This window comes from Natator depressus, chromosome 10 (genome assembly GCF_965152275.1).
Source record: "Natator depressus isolate rNatDep1 chromosome 10, rNatDep2.hap1, whole genome shotgun sequence".
NCBI classification, from domain to species: Eukaryota; Metazoa; Chordata; order Testudines; family Cheloniidae; genus Natator; species Natator depressus.
Window position 1 is genome coordinate 21027175 of NC_134243.1, and position 26517 is coordinate 21053691.

Sequence of the window (26517 nt, forward strand, 5' to 3'; positions counted from 1 at the left end):
GTCACAGAGATTTACTCCTATACTGTAATAACAAAAGGCGGGGGTGGGGGGGTGAGTGCAGTAACATGATTTGCAAGGCACCCAATGAATTTTCCCACTTTTTTTTTTGCCTAAAAATTGAATTTTTCTGAAATATTAGCTATGTGACTACAACAGCTATAACCCCCACTACAATATCTGTAGTGTAAGCCAGAGAGTCACATCACATCATCATGGTAACACTTTAGATAAGATTTCTTGCCTTTATGGAGGAGAAAGTTTATGTGCCCCAGAAAGCCAGGTAAGCCACTATTATGAAAAAAGTGTGTTTCCTCCTGCAAACCACAGGGAGTTATTGCACCACATCAGGGAAGATAGACTGGTTTGGGATGCAGTTGCCTATTTCAAAAATATAATCCTATATCTTGGGCTTTCCTATTGCATGAGTGGTGAGTGTAGAAGAATGACCTAATGGTTATGATTACTACCCTCAGTGGGCAGTCAGAAGAGGAGTTGACTTCTTATGAAGGGGGAGACTCTCTTACATGATAAGAGCAGCTATTTGGGAACCATTTCACAGGAAATTCCACAATATATGTTTTCCATTCCGAAATGGAATGAAAACAAAATATTTCAAAATTTCCCATGAGATGAAATTTAAAATAAATCATTTCAGGTCAAAACTTTTGTTTTGATTAAAAAAAAAATCAAAACATTTTGTTCTGATTTTGATTTTTTCATGTTTTAAAAATATGTTTACATAAAACAATTTGGTTTCAAAAAGTATTTTCACTATGAAAAATCAAAATGTTTCATTCTGAAAATGCTGAAATGGGACATTTGGACATTATCAAAATGCTTTGTTTCATTTTTTCCCCCCGAGAAACAACATTTAGTTGAAAGTGACACATTTCATTTTGATGAACACAGTAATTTTGACAAAATGACAGTTTTGACAGCTTCAACAAAAATTTCCCTGCTCCCCCCAGCTCTAACGACAAGCTCCTCTCTTGTGATTAAATGGAGCTTCAGCCAAGGAAACTAACTGTTCAGCCAAACAACGAGCTGATACAGACTAACACAGCTACCACTCTGAAACCCGTTCAGCCAAAGTGGCTCCTTTTCAGTTTCCGCCCTATTCTCTCTCTCTATGTTAAAGCTATTGAAGGGTTCAGTTCCCAGGGGTTGGAAAGTTTTGTTTTGCTTTGGGGGTTGGAACAACCCCCAAAACAAAATGAAAATTCAGATGAAGCCTCCACATGTTGCCTGACTTGGGGTGAAAAGGTCACATAAAATCAGTAACCACAGAATTCAATATGGTTTACTCCCAAAACTGTAAATCAACCAAGATTCAGTGGAAACTCACCCTAGGTTTTGCTTAAAAACACATCCCTGCTTTGCTGAAAGATTCAGAAATGCTGGAGAACTCTGCCCAGGTAGAGAGTTTCATCATGAAAGTTTCATATAGCTCTAGTGCAAAACTGACAGACAGACAGAAAGAAAGAAAGAAATGTGTGAGGTCCAGCTAAGGCTTTAAATTTACATTTTCCTTGCTATTGCTCAACATGGCTCTCATTTTTTAAAGTAACAACTATTGGAACTAATTTTGTAACAGTTAAGATTTAAGAAGCCACCTGACTTCAGTTCAGAGCAGTGGTGACTAAAAGATTCTTTGAAATTGTAGCTGTTAATAAAAAGATCAAAGGAAAACTATACTTGCAAAAACAACTATAATAGTATTGCTGTGAGTTTAGCTCTCATTTTAATCAATACCATTCAGACTAAGTGCCTGAGGGTCAAATTCTTCTCTCAGAAGCAATGGGGTAAATCTGGAGTGACTCCACTTATGGAACAGAGCAAAATCAACCCTATTTCAGCATATTGTGTCTGAATTACATAAACTGTGCTGATAGATCTGAACTGAGGCTTCTGTGTCCTTGTGCAGGTCCCCACAGCAGGACAATCGGTAACATTTGTAACCGACTAGGCCAGTGTTTCCTAAATGGTGGGTCCCAACCCACTAGTGGGTTGAGGGAAGGTACTAGATGGGTTACCATATTCTGGGCCAGATTAACCCATCTCTGGTCCCTAAACAAACATTCTTCTCTTGGCCTAGGGTGGAGGGGAAGCCTTGGAAGTGGGGTGTGGTGGGATGGAGAGCAAGCTCAACCCACACTCACCCTGCAGTAGCAGCTCCTGTCTGATGGGGCTGGGCCCAGCTCCCTCTCCAGGCCACACTAAGTGACACTGTGACCCTGTGCACCAGGTTGCAATGCCCACAGTGAAGAGCCAGGCCCAGCCCTGTGGGACAGGAGCCATCACTGTGAGGTGAGCTCGCTCTCCAACCCTCCTCTTTCCAAGGCCTCCCCGCTGCAATGGGCTGGGAATAGGTTTGCGGTGCCAGAGCAGAAGATGCATATATATAATGGTAGGTCGTAAAAGAAGAACACGTAGTTGGTGGGTCACCTTAGTAAAAAGTTTGGGAATCAGTGAACTATGGCAGTCAGACGTTTACACTTTTAACAAAGTGCACAACAGGTGTCCTGAAAACAAAAAGGCCCTTGAAATCATAAGTTAAACTGAAGTTTAGCATTTAGTCAAATTTTAGGACTGATGTGACAAAATTGCATGGTAAGGAATTGTCCTTGCCCTGTGAGTATAAGAACAAATTTGTTGTTATCTGACTATGGACTGAAAAAGCTAACATAAATACATGTTTGTGGAAACAAAAATACATTTTTAGTCATTGAAACATGTTCTGGAACACTTTTTATTTGAGCCACAGAACTTAACATTTAAAAGATTTGTTCATGCATAAAAGGATTGCTACAAACTTTTAGTGCAATAAAGTTTTTTCTTTATTTATATGCTAGAGATGCACTAAGAAGCTATCTAATGAAAATATAATCAGATCTAGGTCACTGAAGAAGGGAAGGAACAAGCACTTTTTAATAGAAACCTGGAAATGTCTCTTATGTTAACTGTAGTAAACTTACTCTGCAGTCCATTTAGTCCCCATTGAAGTCAGTGGGAGTTTTTTTCAGGCAGGACAGCAGGATTGGATTGTTAATTTGTATTTCAAATGGTAATTTTTTTGCCTATACCCTAATATGCAGGGAAGGTTATCAGAAAACTGAGAAAAATATGTTCAAACTCTATTAATTTATGAAATAAATATTTTGTAATTGGCATTGACTTTTTTAAGTGAAACTCATCCCATGATTTGGCAGGTAATTTACTTCCCAGTTGTAGATGCCATGCAAGGATAAGTGTTAATATTCACTGTGAAAGGAGAGAGAGAGATCATTATGAAACAGATTTCAAATTACAGTATACCCATTGGCTGGAATTTTCAAAGGAGCCTAAGGGAACTGGGTGCCTAATTCCCTTATGTACCTTGGAAAACCTAACCCATTGTCATGCGCTTAGAGCAGGGAAGTGGACATCTTTTTATTTTGTTCTCAGATTTTCACTCACTATTTGACATTGAGCGAGTAACAACCTCGCTGTGCTTAAATTTTGCCCTTTATAAAGTCTGGTGTGAGGCTTGATGCATTGCTGTCCATCAACAGATTTCAAACCTCTGGCAAAAGCTACTTTTTAGTTCAACACAGTGCAGCATTCATAGAATCATAGAATATCAGGGTTGGAAGGGACCTCAGGAGGTCATCTAGTCCAACCCCCTGCTCAAAGCAGGACCATTCCCCAATTAAATCATCCCAGACAGGGCTTTGTCAAGCCTGACCTTAAAAACTTCTAAGGAAGGAGATTCTACCTCCTCCCTAGGTAACGCATTCCAGTGTTTCACCACCCTCCTAGTGAAAAAGTTTTTCCTAATATCCAACCTAAACCTCCCCCACTGCAACTTGAGACCATTACTCCTTGTCCTGTCCTCTTTTACCACTGAGAATAGTCTAGAACCATCCTCTCTGGAACCACCTCTCAGGTAGTTGAAAGCAGCTATCAAATCCCCCCTCATTCTTCTCTTCTGCAGACTAAACAATCCCAGTTCCCTCAGCCTCTCCTCATAAGTCATGTGTTCCAGACCCCTAATCATTTTTGTTGCCCTTCGCTGGACTCTCTCCAATTTATCCACATCCTTCTTGTAGTGTGGGGCCCAAAACTGGACACAGTACTCCAGATGAGGCCTCAATGTCGAATAGAGGGGGATGATCACGTCCCTCGATCTGCTCGCTATGCCCCTACTTATACATCCCAAAATGCCATTGGCCTTCTTGGCAACAAGGGCACACTACTGACTCATATCCAGCTTCTCGTCCACTGTCACCCCGGGTCCTTCTCTGCAGAACTGCTGCCTAGCCATTCGGTCCCTAGTCTGTAGCGGTGCATTGGGTTCTTCCGTCCTAAGTGCAGGACCCTGCACTTATCCTTATTGAATCTCATCAGATTTCTTTTGGCCCAATCCTCCAATTTGTCTAGGTCCCTCTGTATCCTATCCCTGCCCTCCAGCGTATCTATCACTCCTCTTTATTTGCTTCCAGGAAGCCAGAGTCTCTTGATTATGATAAATCTGTATTTAGTGCACTGGTTTCCTAACATTGGTTGCAACTGATATATATTTGTAATTTATTAATCTCAAAACAGTATACGTCTGTAGCCAGTATGCTTGGATTGGTAAATAAGGATGACACCACTGCATTGCTTTGTAAAATAAAATTTTTAACACTGTAATTTAAAATTATGTAAACCTATGTGGCCTATTATAAAAATACCTTTTGAAAAGAAGTTGTTTTACATGTCCACAGAGAGAAACCCGCCTGATCTTACAAAGTGTTTGGAAAAGAATAAGAAAAAAAAATACCAGAAATAATTAGCCCCTTTGGTGTTTATAGTTCTTGGAACATGTTCAGAAGAGGGGCACTTCTGCTTCTGGACATGTGGATAGTCTCAACCTCCAGTGATTTGCTACCTACCCAGCAAGGTGCAATGGAAAATCTCATGCATTATGTCTGGTGCCTGAGGAGTTAATCAAATTCTGTCTCAGAATTACCAGCCAAGCAACAGACTTCACTGTCTGCAGTGAGTGCAGAGAACATTGCGGAGACTGCAGGCTCTAGTTACCAAGTCTAATTACATTCATATTCTCAAATATTCCTACTGTATTTCAAAACCAAACATTCTCTGGCCTCTTGAGCATTTCAAAAGCTGTCATAAAAGTAATCAATAGAACAGGAGAAGAGCTTGGGCCTACATATTTATGTTTAATAATTTCTCATCACATGAAAGTAGCATTTTATTTTATTGGAAAACAGAATGAAGTCTTGTGTCTGGAGGTGGACAAGCTCCTTTCAAACAGCATCTGTGGAGGAGAAGAATGATTTGATGTGTCTTTTTATGCTTGGTCTCTCTCCAGATCAGTATGAGAAATGAGTAAACTGATAAAGTGGTACAGTATGTTAGAAGAGGAATAACAGAGCTACATAAGTAGGATTACCAGCCCTGTGAGACTCATTTACATCCAATTCTGAGCATTATATATTAGTTGCTTACCCAACATCCCTATCACTAATAAGGATCACAGAAAATAATCTGTGGCCACAATATGCTATCTTTCTTTGCAGACTGTTACAAATAAACTGGTGGGAGAGAAAAGGCAGAGTAGAAAATGCCGGGGGGGGGGGGGGGGAAGGAGGAAGGGAAATCAATCTTTTGTAGTTCATGGGCTGAATTCTTGGTTCTTGCCAAGCTGTGCTCAGTACAACAATGGAAATGGAGGGAGGCAAAGGTGACTTTAAGCCACTTTTCACTTTCTGTGTTCTCAGTCTAGCTCACGACTGCTCTAACTTGTGCTCAGCTGCAACAAAGCCAGCAAGAAGCCATTCCACAGATGAGAACAGCTGGTGAGCAGTGAGCTGCCACAGCCATACTTCCTCCCTTGGGCAACACTGTGCACGTAAAGACATATCCTATCCTCCTTTTCTTCTACAACCATTGTTTGAAAGGAGCTTGTCTACTTCCAGACATGAGACTGCATTCTGGTTTCCAGATCCCCCTATGCCAGACAATTACAAAGGTGGGCCAACCAGAGCTGTTATACTGGCTGCATGCTGTATGGGGAACCCCTGCATGCCCAAGCGCTGTTCTCTGGGCATTAGTTCTATCTGCCTGGACGTAAAAAAGAATTGAGCCCTATTTCTTGAAGTTATTTTTAAAGTTCATCCCACTGAACTCAGTGAAGCTGAACCAAACTGTAATTTGGTCCACATGTTTCTTTTCCCCCAGCATAGGAAACTTTAAGTTACTATAGGGTTGATCCTTTGCAGAATTAATTCTGCATTAGTTTTCACATGAACTCTGGTAAAAGCCCCTAAAAAGAACAGAACTCAAGTAGTTTGGCAGCTTCTAAACACATTGTTTTAGCTTCAGCTCAGACAAGTAAACAGAGGCAGTCACAATATTTAACACTAGATCAAGTTGACTCTGTTATAGTAACTCACAGTAACATATAAGCCAAGGCAGGATTTGAATATCTCCTTCGGCTCCTCACTATTAAATCTTCCCTTAAGCCATTTAATGGGGACTTTCCAACTTCTTTACTTGGAGAGGTATGCAAGGTTTCCCATCTTAAGGTTTGATAGCTGTGAGTAACTACACAATAGCTGAAATCAAAGCCCAAAAGCTATCATTATGTTTATGGGTACACTAAGAGAAGAAGAATGGTGAAGTGGTTAGGGCACTACCTGAGGACCCAGGAGACAGAGATTCAATTCCCTGCTCTGCCACAGACTTCCTGTGTGACCTTGGTCACATAGCCTCTCTCATTTCCCTACCACACAGGGGCGTTGTGAGGATAAATACATTACAGACAAATACTACAGTGGTGGGGGCCACAGAAGTACCATAGATTACCCTAAATTTAAGGGTAAAAATCTTACAAAAATGTTGAACTGCCAAAATTCATCTAATTAACCATTAATATTGGAAACAGAAAAAGCAAAGGGGTGACTCTCAGAATTAAAGCTCTTATTGTACATAGTCATTATGCGATTCTGAGATTCCAATTCTTTTCTCTCTCTCTCTGCTAATATGACAGTGATATCTTTAAATCCTATTTTACTGACTTGCATACAAAATATATCAATACAAATGAATTTATAGGGCCTTTCATCTGAGAGCTCAATGAACTCTACAAATAGTAATTAATCCTAGTAACACCTCTGAAGAGGTAGTTAAGGATTAACAGCCCATTTTAGAGCTGGGGAAATGCAGGCATGAAAAGGTTAAGTGATTTCCCAAGATCATGTAGCAAGTCAGTGGCAGAATCTGGAGCAAAATCCCAGATCTCCTGGAACCCTATTATGTGCACAAAAGTAAACAAGACCTTTACAGTGATAGGTTAAAATAAAGAACCCACCCAGGTATACTCAACAGGCAGTTTTCAAAGATGATTGCACAAGCATCCATATACTGTGTACATGCTTTATTTTTTCGCTTGATATGAAATCACCTCTCATCCTTCTCCCTTCCCCCCCACTCCCCTCGAGAAAGGGGAGGGCTAGAAAACTCTGAATAGTGAATGTGTTTCTGCAACAGATTAGCATCAGGTGTTGGCACGTTAGGGGTAGCATGGTTGGGTTGCAGTTATAATATATTTGGAAATATTCAGTGACTCTCAGTTTCATGCTTCTGCCCTGATGATGTGCACATTTTGAGGTGGAGAGCTATAACATGCAGGAATATTGGCCTCTTTAAGAGTTGCCAACAGATTTTTTACACTATTTATCCTCCTTTTTTGGTCTGTGTTTATTGAGGCAGGTTTCTTTGTTGTTGTTGTTTTTTAAAGAAGCCTACTTTAAACAGATGGAAAATGGGATTTACAAGACTAGCTTTGAACGTCAATGTCTTTCACTGTGCAATCAAACACACTGCTGACATGTCACAGTTATACACAGCATTAACAGCTGAAAATGGGATTTTGAGGGACGCAGGGATGGTTCTGTATCCATAATACATTTATCCCAAGGTGCATTCATGCATCTACTATATTTAGGTAGTTTTTAAGCTGATTTAGATGTACAACAATCAAATTGGAAAAAGAACAGTTCAGTCATATTAAGCTGTGATGTCTTATGTGAGCTATAGCTCACGAAAGCTCATGCTCAAATAAATTGGTTAGTCTCTAAGGTGCCACAAGTACTCCTTTTCTTCTTATGTACAGAGTCACAGTAGAAAAGTGTGAACCATTTAAATGGCAACCCCTGCAACCCCACTCCACCAAGTGTCAAACCCTCCCATGGTAAAATGAACAGAAGGATAATAATCCGTGGGAGCTTTAGAGGGAAGGGATTGGGGGTGCAGATAAAGAAAGAGGTACAACCTCCAAAATTTGAAGAATCTAAGTATGTGAAGGTAAAGGAAGTTCCAACCTACAGATCTAAGATTAGCTGCAAGTTCACTGGCTCTCCCACCCTTAGCGGCACATCAACATCCTATTGTTCCACAGGGAGTACATAGCAGATAAACTAGCAGAAGTACCCAGGGGACCGTGCTTCACAGAGTGACTTCCCAGTGATATCTCTGACCTATGAAGCCCCAACTGCAAAGAGGTATCCAGATGGGGTTTTGACAGGCTCTGGAAAATAGGAAGAGCAGTCCCCCTTCCAAAGGTTTAGGAGATTAATTTTTACTCTGTTTTGGTCCCCTTTACACCTCATAGCAGAGGGTCCATGAACTCCTAGGCACCATAAATCCATGCATGGATTTGAATGAGAAGAAGGACAAGTTTACACCATAACTGCATCTTAAGTAAACCAGAAAGAGGTAATCATTTAATATAACAGGAGGATTATTCATATAGGCCTTACATTCTTAGCCAACTTAGGGCTTGATTGTGCTACGTAGGAACCACACGACCCCAGGTACAGCATGACCACTGCTGCAGTACTTCAGGGAGTGCAGCATACCCTCCTATCTCCACCCAGCAGGTTCTGAAGGCCAGCGCATGTGTTAAGAGACGGGGTCAAGGACCTCTCTCTCCTTGTCCTCCTTGAGTACCTTGCATCTAGTGGTGTATGGAAAGGAGTAGCCCCTGTACTTCTCTAGGCTGTCATGCATACTGTAATGGGGTCAGCACCTGCCTCTCAGGCGTGCCCCCTTTTCTCTGGCCGATATGCTTGCAATCACAGTCTTTTTCATGGGGCGGCATCCACCTCTCGCAGGTGGTCCCCCTTTGGTTGGTTGGGTGTGAGCATGCTTTTGTTTTTAGTTCTTTCAATGAAGTGGCACCCACCTCTCATGAGCACCCCCTGGCTGATGGGTCTCTTGGTGGGTCTTCAGTGACTCAGCCTTCCGACCGAACCGTCTACACTGTCCCCCCCCTTCCACAGTATACAGTCGCAAGTTCTTATCATGAACCTGGTATGGGACCAAAGCTCTTAGGCTTCTTCCCAGAGGCACTGCCTTCTTCAACCACCCAGCCGGGGCCCATCTCGGCACCTGCAGCTGGTGATGTTTCAGTAGGGTTCCCTGAGCTCACTCTTCAACAAGACCAACAGGGCCCATCTTGGTACCCTCGCCTGGTCAGGCCAAGTCCTGGACTCAGCCTGCCCACACTGACCTTTGCAGGGTCCTGCTGCTACTCTCTCCAGCCAGCCAGGCACATGGTCTTCAGAAGCCTTCCCTGGGCTTCAGTCCTGTCTGCGGTGAACTCTCCACAGTGAGCTGTCTGCAGTACTGCTGCACTTTCAGCCAGCCAGTCACCCAGTCTTCACTCTTCGAGCTCCAGCCAGCAACTGAACTTCTCTGCTCTGCTGCTTGTCTAATATAGGGCCTTTCTGGATTGGCTGCTCCATCAGCCACTCTAGGCTGGCTGGAGGACTTCTTGCTGCTCTTTTCAGGGGCAGGATGATGCAGGGCTAAGAGGCCTCCAGCAGGGGGCCTCTGGACTTAGTTCATCCTGCCACATGCCTCCCCCTTCAGACAGGCTTGGGGCAGTGGTCTTTTTTCATGCCCGCATTAGTCAGGGCGTACTCCACTTGGGCTACCTCTCCCTCTGGCTCTCTTCAGCCTCTGCCTCTGCCCAATAAATAATTAAAATCTTGCTGGTTTTCCGCAGCTGCCTTTGGCTCTGGCCCTCCTTTGGCCTCTGCCTCTGGCTTCATTGTCTTACTGCTTTTGCCTCCACCTCTGGCTCCCTTCGGCATCTGACTTTGGTTTCGCTGTTTTGTTGCTGTGTCTGCCTCTGGCCCTTCTACGGCCTCTGTCTCTTCCATTGGTCCTACTACCTCTGGCTCTAGCCCTCTTTTGGCCTCTACCTCTGGGGGAAATAAACACGGGGAAATAGTTTTACTTTGTGTAATGACACATCCACTCCCAGTCTAATGTGATTAGGCAGAGCCAGAGCCAGAAGAGTACCCAGAAGTTACCTACTACAGGACAGGCCCAACAAAGAAAGTAACAGAACGCCACTAGGCAACACCTTCAGCCCCCAACTAAAACCTCTCCGGCGCATCATCAAGGATCTACAACCTATCCTGAAGGACAACCCATCACTCTCACAGATCTTGGGAGACAGGCCAGTCCTTGCTTACAGACAGCCCCCCAACCTGAAGCAAACACTCACCAGCAGCCACACACCACACAACAAAAACACTAACCCAGGAACCTATCCTTGCAACAAAGACCGTTGCCAACTGTGTCCACATATCTATTCAGGGGACACCATCATAGGGCCTAATCACATCAGCCACACTATCAGAGGCTCGTTCACCTGCACATCCACCAATGTGATATATGCCATCATGTGCCAGCAATGCCCCTCTGCCATGTACGTTGGTCAAACTGGACAGTCTCTACGTAAAAGAATAAATGGACACAAATCAGACATCAAGAATTATAACATTCAAAAACCAGTCAGAGAACACTTCAATCTCTTTGGTCACTCGATTACAGACCTAAAAGTGGCAATTCTTCAACAAAAAAACTTCAAAAACAGACTCCAATGAGAGACTGCTGAATTGGAATTAATTTGCAAACTGGACACAATTAGCTTAGGCTTGAATAAAGCCTGGGAGTGGATGTGTCATTACACAAAGTAAAACTCTCTCCCCCCACTGTTCCTCACACGTTCTTCTGAACTGCTGGAAATGGCCCACCTTGATTGTCGCTACAAAAAGTTCCCCCCGCTCTCCTGCTGGTAATAGCTCACCTTACCTGATCACTCTCGTTACAGTGTGTATGGTAACACCCATTGTTTCATGTTCTCTATATATAAAATCTCCCCACTGTATTTTCTACTGCATGCATCCGATGAAGTGAGCTGCAGCTCATGAAAGCTTATGCTCAAACAAATTTGTTAGTCTCTAAGGTGCCACAAATACTCCTTTTCTATTTGCGGATACAGACTAACACGACTGCTACTCTGAAACAAAAATATAAGGGAGATTTTAGTGACCACACAACACCAACAAAAATTAATGCTTCATGACAGGGCTAAAATCCATCACCAACGGGCATATTTATACACTGGAATCATTTATATTGACAACCCCTTTTGTTAAAATTGGCTACAAAGTTCACACTCCACAAAATACACTCCTACTGTATGTGTGAGACTGCATAGGAACCTTGATAATAAGTTTCCATACAAAAAAGAACCCTTAGGTATAATTTAATAAAAATCAGATTTGGTATTTTTGCTTTTTCAAAATGAAGCTGACATGTAGTATGTTTGTTAATAGTGACAAAGGTTTATCAGATGATAAGTAATGAAAATGCGATCCACTTGACACACAGTGGAAATAAATATGAAGGATTTTTAATAAAAAACGCAAACCCAATATGATTTGAACACAATATCTTTTGAAATTTATAAACACAGACATTTTATGTATTAGGGTGGAAACTCTACAATTAAAAAGATCTGGGAATTTATAGATGTTAAATTAGCTTTTAAGAAATTATGTTGCTCTACAAATATTATAGAAACACAATATTTTAGTATTAGCCACAGAGGTAAGAAGAAAATATGTTTCCCTAACTTGTTTCAAGATTCTCCTTTACCTTGGGCATGTTATGTAATCCCTCCATGCCTCCATTTTCCTACCTGTAAAATGGGTTCAATAATACCTACATCTGACAGGTAAAGAGAATTCCAGTTTTCTCTATAATTAGAGCTGGTCAAAAGTTGGTTTCCATCCCACAGGAAATTCTATAATTTCAAAATTTGGTTTCTGGATTGGGGCAGAAAGTTGAAATCTGGGAATATTTCTCAAAATGAAATATTCTAAAAATATTTCATTTCACCTTTATTGAAACATCTCATTTCAATAATATCAAAATGTTTCATCTCAACTTCATTGTTTTTACTTTTACATTTTATTACAACAGAAGTCTAAACAAAACATTGAGCCATTCCTGAAAAAGTGTTTTTTGATTATGCTGAATCAGCATTTTCTGATGGTAAATTGTTCTGTTACACAATTTGCAACCAACACTACTCTAATTCTAATTTCTTCTTTCTAATTGCTCATAAATTTCTCAAATAAATTCTTTGGGGGTGAAATTTTGTGTGTTTGGTTTCAGCCCAAAGGTGAATAGTCTTTGGAAAAGTTTGAGCAAAAGTTATTTAGCTGTTTTTGAGGTATTCAAGTGTGAGTGGGAGGAAGAGGGCATAATACACATTTTTCCCATATACGTAGGCACCCTCATTTCAGCATTTCTTCACTATCAAGAGATGCTATCAACACTGATCATATTGATATGATGAACTAGAGGATAAACTAGAAGATTAAATATAGACAGAAATTTCATAGTATTTAACATAGCAGGGAAGAACGAAAGTACAATCACATCTCTTCCTTCCAAGACATTTTAGAAAGCTTTCAAAATGGGATAAATGACAGAATGAACTGAGAAATGAAAGAAAGAATTTAAGCTTTCAAAATAGGATAGGAATTAAATGGTAACTGTAGCATAAACTGGGAGAGTCCTACAGCTTTGCAGATCTCACAGCGTAAAGAACATCCGTGACAACTCTAAATTTTGTCAAAAGCTGAACCAACAGTAATTTTCAGGTGCCTTTGAATTTTTCATACTGAATAGCAGAAGCTATCTTCAGACGCATGCACTGATGAAAGAAAACCAAGAAGCAAGAGTGCTTGGCAGCTTCCTAAGGCTTCTTTGCAAAATCAAAGTGTTAGGCACATGTGGGAATCTCTCAGCGGACAGCCATGAGTGATTTGATTAGTACAGGTTCAAATGCCAACTTTCCCATGCTATCACAGCAGCCTAAAGCAAATCAAATGCAGTCATTCCCCAGTGCTGCCAATTTCACCCATTTACTTCTCACCGGCTAACTTTTGCAAATTGAACTTTACTGTTGTTACCTTGGTTCTCAGATTTCCAGCCATTAGTTCTGCAAAACTCTAGAAAGTCTCACTTGATTTAGTTAGCTGAAATACTTAATAAAATGGAACTGTATTTGCAGAATCTATTTATTTATTTATTTGGCCTTCGAGCTCAACCAATAAAATAGCTGCACATTTTACACAGAATACATATAACTTGTATAGAGCAAAATAAAACCACCAGACACCTCATATTCACAGCACTTTCTAGGCTTTGCTCTCCCCATCTCTAGTTTTCACAATGGGAGCCTGTTTTATATTAAACAATTGAACTATTAAGGCTACAATGGTAACACAATTTACTGTTGTGTGAGAACATTTATCTTAATATATCTAGAGATCTGAGTAATACATCTTGTATCTGACAGAAGTCTGAATGCAGGCAGTGCTCCAGCATGAAAGATATGGCCAACAAAAAGAGTATGAAGAAAAAGAAATCAAGGAATTAAGGTTGGCTCTTTGGGGCATTGCTTACTTAGCCAAGGGAAGATCTGGAAGTGGGTAGTATTAACCTTGGAACACTCCATTAGAATTACACCTAAAACTGGAGCTCAGAAAACTGTTCACAGAACATATTTATTCAGGGCCAGATTTCTGATAACCATTGCTCCAGTTTAGAAACCGTTCCTTCACAAGTCCTACTACTGACTTAAGTGGAAGTACTAATGAAGTTAAGGTACTATTCATTGTGAATAAGTCTATTGCAATCTGGCACTCAATGACGTTAACGTCTTTTTTTTTCAGTTCATTCATTATTTACAAATAGATACAGATTTTATTAATTTGATAAGTATTATTTAGTGAATGGCCTTTACAAACATTTTCAGCCAACAGATTGCTCATAAATTATGTGTCATGATTATTACTTGGATCATTTACTATTCCTAATTGATTACTTATGTTGTGATTGATCACCTAAGACATTGCCTATGTGACAGAAGTTGCCACAGTTTAACTACATAGATCTAGCTAAATGGATCCAAACCCATACTTTAACCCATATTTAAATCAGTTTATCTTAATCTGGTAATTTTCCAATGAAAATTAAATAAATTTAAACATGGAATAAACTGATGTGTGTCTACATTGGGAGTTTGAACCTGTTTAATTAGATTGATTTAAAATTGTTTAAACTGGTGGGACTTTTCTCATATAGACAAGGCCTAAGTCATATGGTAGTGATTCCTGCTCCCTGACTGGCTACCTCAAAGCTACCAGTATGGCCACACAAATGTATCTGGTGTGCTCAGGCAAATACATATTTGCAAATAAATACTTGCTAGCACAAGTTTTCATGAGAAGCTAATAAGAGGGGCTGTGTATCCCATCAGTATGAAACTGCAGGGGTTTTTTTTTTCTTCCAAACAAATACTGATGAACACTGCAATAAATAGGACTATCCATATTTAGACTGACAACGGTCATTCAAAAACAAAGTAGATGTAATTTCCTGGCTGTTTAGATCACAGATTTGTAAAAGGAAGAAAACTCTAGCAAGCCTTCTTTGTAATATATTACAGCTTTATCAGTAATTGCATTGGCACATCGTGTATTGAAATTAGAACAGGCTATTATCTACATTCTGTGTTTTAATTAAAAGGGAAGACAAATTCTTTACTGCACCTGTACATTATAGAAAGCATTCAGTTGCCAATTAAGAGAGAGACAGATGGAGATAGGTAAGGTATGTAAAGCCTAATTTTACAGCATACTCTCCTTCCTAAGCAATTTCAGTTCATCTGAGGGAAAATACATCTTCAGTGATGAAATCTACAATCTAAAAAGAAAACCCAATTGTACGGCCATTACACAGATAATGTCCTGAGATGATGAGCAGCAACCATTGTGGGTAAAATCTACCCCTGTGCAGAGGGCCCGCACAAGCAGGATGCACCATTTAAGTCCTAATGAAGCCCTATTTTGAGGATGGATTGCCTTCATGCTGGCCCTCTGCACAAGGATAAATTTCACTTTCTGAATTAAAGTTCCATACTGTTTAGGCTAAATTCAGGATTAGTGATGTTTAGGAATAGAGCACAACAGAATCTGTACCAATAGCAAAGGTGCAAAAAAAAATGGCATGGCAGCTGAGGAAGCATGCAACATGGTGGAAGCAGATGTTGGGCTTTACAGCAAGAGTGGTGTCTAAGGGACTTGCAGAGGCCGAGCAGGTTTTAGCTTCAACGAAAGGGCCTATAATTTGTTAAGGCACACCCAGAGCTGGTGCAAAGGATGGTTTGGCAAAGTCAAACCTGCCCTCTTTAGGGGAACATATGGCGCTGCAAAGTACCCATTCATGGCAGTAAGCACATTCTGTAGAGTCCAAACAACCTCCATTAAAGATATGTTTTCAAAGATGATGGGGGCAAGTGCCTCTGACTGTGTATTGAAATAAAAAAGGTGGTATCCATTACATTGCAACATCCATGCTTCTCATTGTAACCACAGCTTTGCTATAGTCCCTTTGCTTAGTTTGTCACTAGCACCCTGTCTAAATATTTGTATTTTGCTGATATTCCTCTATAATGAAATGGTATGCCACATGCAGTTTTTAGGAATGATGCTAAGAGAATTTAACAGGATTTGAGTTAATTTAGTGCTCATGAAAGTGAGGAACCCAAAGCATTTGGTTCCATTGCTTCCTAGCACAGCTGTACCAAATGCATCTCATCTCTGCCTACAGCAGCCTCTCTTGAGCAGTGTATGCCATTTGTACTGAATTGTGACAAATGGTTTTGTAGTTTTGCTATGTGCACAAACAACGAACACTACAGATAGCTCCCCAGGGTCAGTCTGCTCCTGATCGAATTCACCATTTACAAAGCAACAGGTAGAGAATCCTCTGCAAATGGAGGAGGGGAAAAATTGGTAAATCTGGGAGGTTAGGGAGGGGGAGATCAGAAGGGAAATGCCATGTCTGCCATACTGTCTCTCTGCCCCTGGGATCCCATAAAAGATTCTTCTCTCTAGCTCTGAGAGGATGTACTTCCATGGTACTTTGAGGGCTGGACTGAGGTAGAGCCAGGGACCCACCCACTACTATCAACAGCATCATCCTTGCTGACCCCTTATCCAAGTGGAACTTCATGTACTGTAGTTTGAATTAGTATAGATTCCTGCTAGATCCCCTCTGTGAGTACTACTACAGGGGTTCTCTGTGAAAGCTCTGTTACCTAAGCATCATCGTAGTGAACAACACCTCCTCTGCAGGACTAGGGCTTCCCTTCATGAATCGCTGGGATTCATGGGGTTGGGAGACTTCACCTCTGCCAGTTCCCCAACTCCCTTCCTTTGCGAGGATGATTTGGTAAATTCTGCAAGGTTAGTCATGGAGAGTTTTCAGGTTACCTCTCTGTGGGATGGGCAATTTTGGTCCAGAGTCTCAAGATGTGGAAAGACAACAGCTTTTTTTTTTTTTTTTTTTTTTTTTTTTTTAAATAAAGGGATACCAGACAACATACACAGTGAGAATGCTGCCTGGGTGATGCCTGCAGAGCCAGATATATTTAGAGCTTGATCCAGAGCCCACTGAAGTCAATGGAAAGACTCGCATTGAGTTCTATGAGCTTTGGCACAGGCCCATAATGAGAATTAAAAATTGGTGTCTTTTGATTTTCAAAAATGTATGGGATAGGTGGACATTTGCATGGCCAGTTTAAATCCGTTGAAATATTATATTGAAGCCACTAACACCTGGGCTGCTGCTATCCATAAAGATCTAAGGAAAAGATCATTGAATCTTCCTACCAAAACCATGTTAAGAAGGGATTTTTATTCCCATCTGGAAAGATTTGTTTTTCTAGCTGATCTAGATGTAATCATAAATGATGGACTATAAACTCTGCATTGATGTTTAATATTTTCCTGCACTCAACTGACCTTTTCTTTTTTTCCCCTCCTCTTTTTGAAATCAAACAGCTGACAAGGTCAATGATGACTTCTATTCCAAACGCCGACACCTTGCAGAACTGGCTGCCAAGGGGAGCCTGCCACTGCACCCAGTGCGCAGAGAGGAAGACAGAACGTACACACCTGACAATAGCACGACCAGACAGAATGGGCAGAAATCCAAAGTCTCAAAGATGCACACACACCCCTTAGCTTACAACTCCAACTTCAAAACCTGGGACCCCAGTGTCCAGTCCCTCCGACGGCAGACATATGCAAACAAGGGGAAGCACAGCACAGGAGAACCAGCAGCAAGTGACCCACTGACAACTCGGAATCAGCACTATCTGCCCCCACAGCCATATTTCATAACCAACAGCAAGACAGAAGTGACTGTTTGAGATTGCTTTTGAGAAAAAAAGATCCCTTAAAAACAAAAACACACACATAAATAACTGAAAGAGGCAAAAAAAAAAAATGATATCAAGAAAGAAAGGAACTTCCACTTGGACATTCCTGCTATGAAGCCAATTGTAAGGCAAAGAGTGGGTTAATACCATTCAGCAATACACTGAAGGTTGAATTAGAAACACCATTTGTATTTCACACTGGAAAACAAACCCTTGTGACTAATTTTTTTTTACTTGAAACTGAAATCCATGATGAGAAGTAGCACAATCTAGAGAAACTTTATGTCTGCTTAAACCATTTACACTATGTTCCTGCCTTGAGACAGAGAGCCAGTGAGAGAGAACAATATACTGTAATACAGTGTTTTGGTCAGGAATTTTGTATAAATTCTAATAATAATAATAATCACTAGACCTGTGAAAACCCAAGTGCAAATAACTTGGTACCAGCCCTAACATTATTGTACTTTCATGCCATCACTATATGAAGCGCAAAAAAACCCCACACAACCCAATAAAATAAAAAAAGACAAAAGACTCTTTCATGTGAATCCAACGAAGACTGTTATAATTAAAAGCATATGGAAACTTTCTGGCCGGCAGAGAGTCGAGAAGGACAACAACAAACACAACAAACTTTTATTTTAGTTTATTTTTGGTTTCGTTTTAAAGTTTTTTGAACCTCCAAAATAAGAGACATATCATATGACAGAATGTGGGGTGAGGGGTGCGGGAAGGCGGGGGCAGGGTCAGAAAACCACTCCTCCCTCAGTCCTGTTTTCCAGGCAGAAGGTAACAACTCTCATTTTGCGGACTGTCAAGACTTTTTCTTCACCTGAATGTTTTGCCTATATTCAACTGCTTCGGACTGAAAATAAATAAGCGTGGGTGGTGCCTTTACTGTATTGCTATTGTTCAATGACAGTCTTGTTTCTCAAAGTGAAACCCGTGTTCTTTTAAGCTTATTTCCTCATGTTTTATTAAAGTATTAGAAGGGTTCCACCCCCATCAGCCTCTCTGCCCTCTTTTGTTGTCAAGAATGAAAATTCATGTTTCACCTCCGTGTAGTGGTTGCAAGGTCAGGAATATTTAGTTAGCCCCTCATTCCCGATGGTAAACCATAATTTTCCTACCTAAAATCTCCTATAGTCTTTCATCCTGTATTTGCTTTTAGGCACAGTAGTTCTCCTTCGAAGTTCAATTAAATGTTACATGGCATATTGTCTTTTCTCGTTTGCTTTTTGTTAGTGGTGTGCCCCCTCTTGGTGGGCTATTTAATAAAGGGGACTACTGCACTAGCCTCAGACATCACAAGGGTCTGGGTTTAAAATCAGACTCATGGTCTCGCCTTACCGTGGTTCTGATGACTTGGATACATTTTTCATATCAGTAAAACCACTCCAGAATTTGGCACAGTTAGCAGCCTGGCAGTCCTGGAATGGTAAAATGTGTGCACATCAGCAGTGAAGTGAATAATTGTTGTGGGACTAAGACTGTGGCAACAGCCTGAAACACCAGGCAGTGCAATCTGTATTTCACTTTCAGCATGCACTAAAATCCCTTCCCTCCCAAAAAAGAAGTCATTTGGCCAAGTCATAAACTAACCATCCCAATACAATTTATATTGTCACTGTCAATTCTCTTTAAGATTAGTTTCATAATGTATCAGGACATGATTGGCTCCATGAGTCTGAGAACCGTATGCTGTAAAGTGAATCAAAAGTGGGATTTCTTAACTGTATTCAGCTGATTCAGGCAGTATTTCTTCTTAGATTTTCGCAAGGATGCAAGAGCAGAGAAGTTTTAAAGAGGCTAACGTAACAGGACAGATCACTTATCCAGCCATCTCAGAACTGATTTGCATCCTGACAATACAGGCATCACTCTATAAGTGTGCTTCTAAATTGTATAATCATCTATTTTAAGGCCTATGAGAAGCAGACAAAGCCCATGGACTAATCCTTTGCACACACTCCAAGTTCTCCAGTATCTCACTTCATTCCTTTAACCTTTATTGCCTTCATAACTGGCTAACTTAATTTGACCCTTTATGGAATGTTGCTGTTAATCCATATGCTTTAGATACACACTTCAGCTGCACTCTTATCCACACAGATTTTTGTGTAACTTGAGCATATTTTATGTGGAAATATTTTAGTAACTGTATGTTCAGTAAGTAAACCCGTGTTAATACTTGTTAACAACTACAGAGTTTATGATACCAATAATACTTCCTACGATAAAATGTTTGTTTGTTTTTTAAGAATGTTTATTTGTAAACATATGTATTCACTATATTAATATGAATTTCTTACCTGGCAATAAAACTGATTCTATGTGAATCCGATTTGCTGGCTCATTCATAAACTTCTATCACTGGGCCAACTCCTGAGTTCCTCATTCAGCTTTTAAAAAGTCTTTACAAACTCCCTCTGAAGCCAATGGGTCTTGCCTGAGCAGAACTGAGGAGTTGTGCCTTTATTATTTGTATCATGCAGGAAGAAAGTTCTCTTGCAAATGCAGGCTGTATCTTATCTGTGGTCAGTATGCACCTTGCTAGCATTTGAACACTGCACACCTGATTAATTAATTTAAAGTTTTGGGAGAAAAAAATTAAAGACACATAAGGGCCAAATCCTGCTCTCTTTGAAGTGCATGGGAATTTTGCCATGGAACTCAATGGGACTGCAGGATCCGATTCATATAGTGTGCACTGGGGTGACTGTAGATGTAACACGTCAATTCTTATGCAGGAGTTATCAATTACAGAAGAAACATTACATTATGGCTCTGTAATATAGTGATTCACTTGGAACAGAAATAGCCTTTGATGGGCCTCACTACAGCTGATAATGGCCCATACACCTGTGAGTAAACAAAAATGTCAGCTGGGGAAAACCAAAGTATTTAGTTAGCTTCCAAGTTAATCTTCAATATCATGCAATGGTGTGGTCTGGTATTTAAAACAAAGCACTAGAAGTCAGATCTGGGTTCAAGTCCAGCTAGTGCCACTGACTTGCTTTCTGACTTTGGGCAAGTCACTTAATAACTACTCAATTATGGTTCCTAAGAGTCTGTGACATGTTGGGTAGGGAAGAAAATCCATCACCATAGCCATGGTGTATGGAGGAGTTATCAATCTGAAAGGCATAATAGATGACATCCTCTTTTGCGCCCTTTTATACAATGTAAAATGAAATAGGCCCTAAAAGCTCCATATCTGGCCAGAGGAGGATTCCCACAGCTCAGGCATAATGGAGATAGCCATAAGGGTTCCCTCTGAGGACCCCCTCACAAGATCTGGTGAAAGGGTCTGGAGGGACATGCTAAGGGTAAGGCCACAGCACACAACACTGAGGAGATTCCGGGCAGTAACGTGGGCCACAGAGCAGCCCAGGGAGCCTGCTGTAACCTAGACAGAGATTCCTGTGAATCACAGAATCATAGAAATGTAGAACTGGAAGGGACATAACTAGGTCATCTAGTCCAGTCCCCAGCAGGACTAAGTATTATCTAGACCATCCCTGACACGTGTTTGTCTAACCTGTTCTTAAAAACCTCCAATGATGGAAATTCCACAACCTCCCTAGGCAATTTGTTCCAGTGCTTAACTACCTTGACAGGAAGTTTTTCCTAATGTCTACCTTCAACCTCCCTTGCTGCAATTTAAAACCACTACTTCTCGTCCTGTCCTCAGTGGTTAAGGAGAACAATTTATCATCCTCCTCTTCATAACAACTTTTTATGTACTTGAAGACGTATCATGTCCCCCTCTCAGTCTTCTCTTCTCCAGACTAAGGGCTTGGTTATACTTGCAGATGTAGAGTGCTGGGAGTTAAACCAGCCTTCGGAGACAGCAGCAGGGAAAGCGCTGCCGTGTGTTTACACTGTCAGCTGCAAGTGCAGTGGTGTGGCCACATTAGCAGCTCTTGCAATGCCACAGAGAGCAGTGCATTGTGGTAGCTATCCCAGTGTGCAAGTGGCTGCAGCATGCTTTTCAAATGGAGGGGTGGGTTGGAGTGTGACAGGGAGCGTGTGGTGTGTATGTGGGGGGAGAGACCGTACGTTTTGGGGGGCAGAGAGTGTGTCAGCATGCTGTCTTGTAAGTTACTAGCCCACACTGATGTCCACTCCACCATGTATTCACTACTATTGTTACCTCTGATAGCTAGATTAAAGCTAGTGTGGATATGCCTACCTGCACTACAATCACATTCATTTGGATAGCTCAGTGGTTTGAGCATTGGCCTGCTAAACCCAGGGTTGTGAGTTCAATCCTTGAGGGGGCCATTTGAGATCTGGGGCAAAAATTGGGGATTGGTCCTGCTTTGAGCAGGGGGTTGGACTAGATGATCTCCTGAGGTCCGTTTCAACCCTAGTATTCTATAATTTTCTGTATAAACATACCCTTAGCTGTGCTGGAGCTGTTCAGCTAGTAAAAACTAACAGACTTATTTTTGTCACTGAAGTCAACTGATCTTGCTTGGATTACATTGAACGAGCCCATTTATTGAATGTGAGGATGCCATTATTCATTCTCACTCTCCAGCAAACAGCTATCATGTAAAAAAAAGCATCACAACCATGTACACGCATGCATCTATTCAGCCCTCTTTGGGTTATTTTATAATTTAAATAAGACCACTACTTAAATAGACTTCTTCCTTAAAATTACCATGGGCATGCATTCTGCCCTGCGGCAGTATAAGAACTGACTCTGAATCAACGCATCTGGAAACATGCAGCTGTTATTCAAGGAAGTGGGTGAAAACTGTTAAAAAATCCTCACATATACTTTTGCCATTTAAAACTCTTGTAGTTATGTATTAATTGTTAAGTTCATAAAAATTAGAGGGAAAATCAATATTTGTTTGAAGGATTCTATATATTAACTCACAGCCATGACTGAATATTAATGTGTGTGTTGTACAACTACAAATAAACTGTTTATTCTCCTGAAAAGACACCATGTGACAGAATAAAATACAAGGACCTATGCATAGGCTGTATTTTGCCTGGAAAGTAACCAGCCTCAAAGCAGAATGTTTTCCTTCTTCTCCTCCAACCCGCTCTGCTCAGTTTTGCTTCTCTTTCCTTTTTCCTCTAAGAATAAGCGCAAACTTGGTATTCTCCTTCCCCCCGTTAACTGAGTCTGCAACATGCCACATTTCTGATCCACCTTCTCAAATTCTTTCTCCAGAGTCTTTTATCCATTCTGCTGCTTGAACTTCCCTCTGTTCAGTCCCTGAGCTATTGTGATCCTTAGCTTCCCCTTAGCCTCTGAAGCATCTGTGTAACTACTCACCTGCATGTTTCACCTTTGTGCATTTAGACTTCTGTTGCTTAATGTTGTATTAGTGTTAAATGTAATTTTATACATTTTCACCAAAATAACTGCTCTTGTAGATTTCTTATTTGATAACCAACAATATTTATAATGGACCTGCCACAAATATTTCATATAAAATGCAATTCAAATAATTTCTGCAGAACAACTCTCTCTTACAGGCCCAGGTAGTAATTCAATTCACATGTGAACTTCCCATTATTTCTGGTTCATTTGTTTAACGTTGGGTTGTTGCTGAAGCTGTGTGCTAGCCGCTCTCTCTTCCCCACCCCCCCTTGGAATAATATGCTTTTCAAACTAGATTAGAGAAATGGAAAGAAAATCTTCTTTCATGTTAATAGAATTATGGAAGGCACATTTTTTATTGTAAATGCCAGCTATGCTTTGCTCTCTGCCACATTCTTAAAGTCATATAGGAAGGATCTGGTTAAAAGAATAGCTTTAAAATCCATGATTTTTAGAAGGGTCATTCTTTCTACTGTCAGATTTTTAAATCCCAACCAGGACTACTCGGAGACATTCAACCAGATGGTGTTACATGTAAAAAAAACCCCAAACAACCAACAACAAAATCACCCAGAGTTATAATTGTGACATGTAGTTTTGTCATTTATCGTCCCCCGCCCCTTAAATTTCCTCTTGGACTGTAGAACACAGATTTATTTAACAACAATATTTAAAACAGTTTTGTGGGTAAGGGATAAAGTCCTTCCCTTCTTCCTCTTCAGAGGCATAAAATATACAGAATCCCAATTCTATATTCAGGAGATAATGTAGCATTTGCTCTGGTTAATGTCTATGGAATTGTTATACATGCAGTGGCTGAGCACTGTTTCAACTGTAGGACCCTGATGCATGCTAAGCCCAGGGGTTCCCAGCCACAGCTATGCACCTCTCTCTTTACCCTAATTATAATTCTCCATTGCACTCCTGTTCACCACCATTTGCCTCCTATGCACAACTAGAGCAGATCAAGTCTCCTTGCAGGTTAGAGCACACACAGCTGAATGAGTGGTACAGGCACTGCCTGGAACAGCTGAAAGCTTAGGAATTAACTATCAGACCTAGGGACAGAGCCATATAGTATGAGTTAAGAGAGTGCACTGCCTGAGCTGTAGTGACTGGAAGTAGTATGTCTGCAAGAAGCAGGACTCAGAATAATGCCTCTGTGTGCACTGGACAATCACATTCACCTTTAGGACAATTGTAACTGGCAGATCCTCCCAGTAATTGCGGGGAATGTGATGGACTGGGCCAAAGCCATGCCTCAGAACTGCACAGACATAATCCCTTTCTGTATGTTCAGGTCCACTGCCATTTTTAGCAGCTCCCTCACTGTGCCCAGAGCACACACCATTTCAGCTGCCTTCTACAGAGAAGTGTTGCTGGCAAGGGGCCTCATTTGCTCTTTTCCTCCCACTGAAGTTGTCTGTGCCTTTGAGACGCGCTCAGAGAGTTGAGGTCCCAACCCAGCAGTATCACCTAGTGTTGGTGGCCTGTCTGTTGGCTGTGTTGCCCAGAGGCCAGAGTCCATTGGCCAGGGGTAGGGGAACCTGGACCCTCCCTACTCCAGTGGGTTCAAACCCAGGGCCCTGCTAATAATAGTTCAAATATGTGACCTAGGGGCAGGTGCACTTACACCTGTTCCCTGGGCTGGGAGAACCTCCCATATTGCAAATAGCAATGATGGCAGTGCTGAGGGTCTGTATTGACAAATTTCCTCAGCATGACTTTCAGGGTCCCGTTGAACCAATCCACCAGCCCATCCATCTGTGCATGATAGACAGAGGTCTTCAGGGATTTGATCCTCAGCAGTTTGCACAGTTCCTGCCTCAATTTGGATGAGACATTGGATTCCTATCAGTCAATATTTCCCTCAGTATTCTGACCCTCACGAAGACCTTCATAAGTTCCTTTGCTAGGATGGGTGCCTTCATCCTGCATAGAGGGATGGCTTCAAGGGACTGCATTGCATAGTCTGCTAGCGTTAGTATATAATGGTACCCTGATATGCTCTTCTCAAGCGGACCCACTAAATCCATTCCTACCCATTCAAAGGGCATGCCCATCACTGGGAGCAGAAACAGAGGGGCCTTTGGCATCCATTTGGAGCATAAGGCACAGAAGTTGCACATCTCTTTGTGGATGCCCATCCAGAAGAATCTAAGGGCCACTCTTTCCAGTGTCCTTTCTCTCCTTAAGTTCCCAGGCCCTGGTACCAAATGGGCTAGGTGTGGCAGAACTTCCTGGCTACCAGCAGTTGTCACCATATTTTTTGGGTCTGGGGGCCTCTCATCACCCAGCAAAGCCACTCATTCTGAAGTGCAAAGTGGGGTCACTACTTTGCCCATTGGGTTTCGCCCAACTCCCCATTGGAGACAGCTACTTGCTCCCAGGTGCAGCTCAGCATCTGGCTCTCCTATTGTTCCCATACAAAGTCTTCATGTTCTGGTAGCCAATTGTGGTTTACTGCCTTAGGTGCCTGCTGGATTGGTGTTCCTGGCTGGCACGGTCTTCCACTGTGTTGTGGCCCATAAGCCCGCTCATTTTTTGATCTGGGTTGGTTTTTCTGAGTGTCCCGCTCTACTGCTTGAGGAGCTCCCCAGATCACTTACAGTCCTGCCCTAGTATGACTGGCTAGACCAGTATGGCTGCTAGGCTGACTTGACAAGTCTCCATTTAGTCTCCTACCCTCAGCTGCACTTTTGTTGAAGGGCAGGGTCACACATCCCTGTGGATGCATTGGAGGTAGATCGGAGCACCTGACATGTTGGGGGATTCTACCAAGCTTGCCCATACAGTGGTTTGGTTACACCCATAGTTTACCAGGTCAATTACTTCACCTCCATTGACCCACACCAGCAGCAGCATCTAAGCCAGATCCCTCTTACAGGCTCTGGTGCCTGCTGTCCAAGCCTGCCTGTAGCCACAGTCCATAAAGAGGCAATCCCGCCTAAAATGCCTTTCCTGCCCACACTTAAAGTAGCTTCGCTTTGGGGTCGCGGTCAGCTGGTTCACTTGAGGCCATGGGGCCTCCCGGTGAGGCATATCACCTGCCTAGGCTACCCCGGTCCCTTCCGCCTCCGCTTCTGGGTCCCATCCTCAGGGCAGAAGTGACCCAAAGGGGACAGCTGGTTCAGCCACCATCGACTTCCCCTCCTATCATGGCCCTCACTAGGGGTAAGCATCCTGGTTCTGGGGTCCCCATCTTTGGTGTCAGTGAGGCTGGACTGTCGGCCACCACATAGTTCTCCATTACGCAAGCATTCCACCACCTGCTGAATCAGGTGCTCTTGTTGTGCCTGATGCTGTGTTGCCAGTTCTTGGAGTAGCTGTTGCTGCTGCTACTGGGCCACTTGTTGCTGCAGGATCGTGATCTCTTGTAGCAGCTGGCCTTGCTGTTGTTGTCTCTCCATCATCCATTTCAGTAACTTTTGTGTGTCCATGGCTTCTCTTGTGTCAGGTTAACTGTTACCCACTGTCCTTTTAACAGACCCTGGTCATTGCCTGCATTCTCCACCACATA

At 41.8% G+C, this 26517-nt stretch overlaps 1 protein-coding gene across 1 annotated transcript in view; it reads left to right on the forward strand.

Moving 5' to 3' along the window:
- SHISA9 (shisa family member 9) overlaps positions 1-17717 on the forward strand; it is a 235027-nt gene extending 217310 nt beyond the window's left edge. The window contains 1 exon segment of the mRNA XM_074965425.1: positions 17265-17717. Coding sequence (XP_074821526.1) covers positions 17265-17635 — 371 coding nt within the window. The 3' untranslated portion in view covers positions 17636-17717.
- The last annotated feature ends 8800 nt before the right edge of the window (positions 17718-26517 follow it).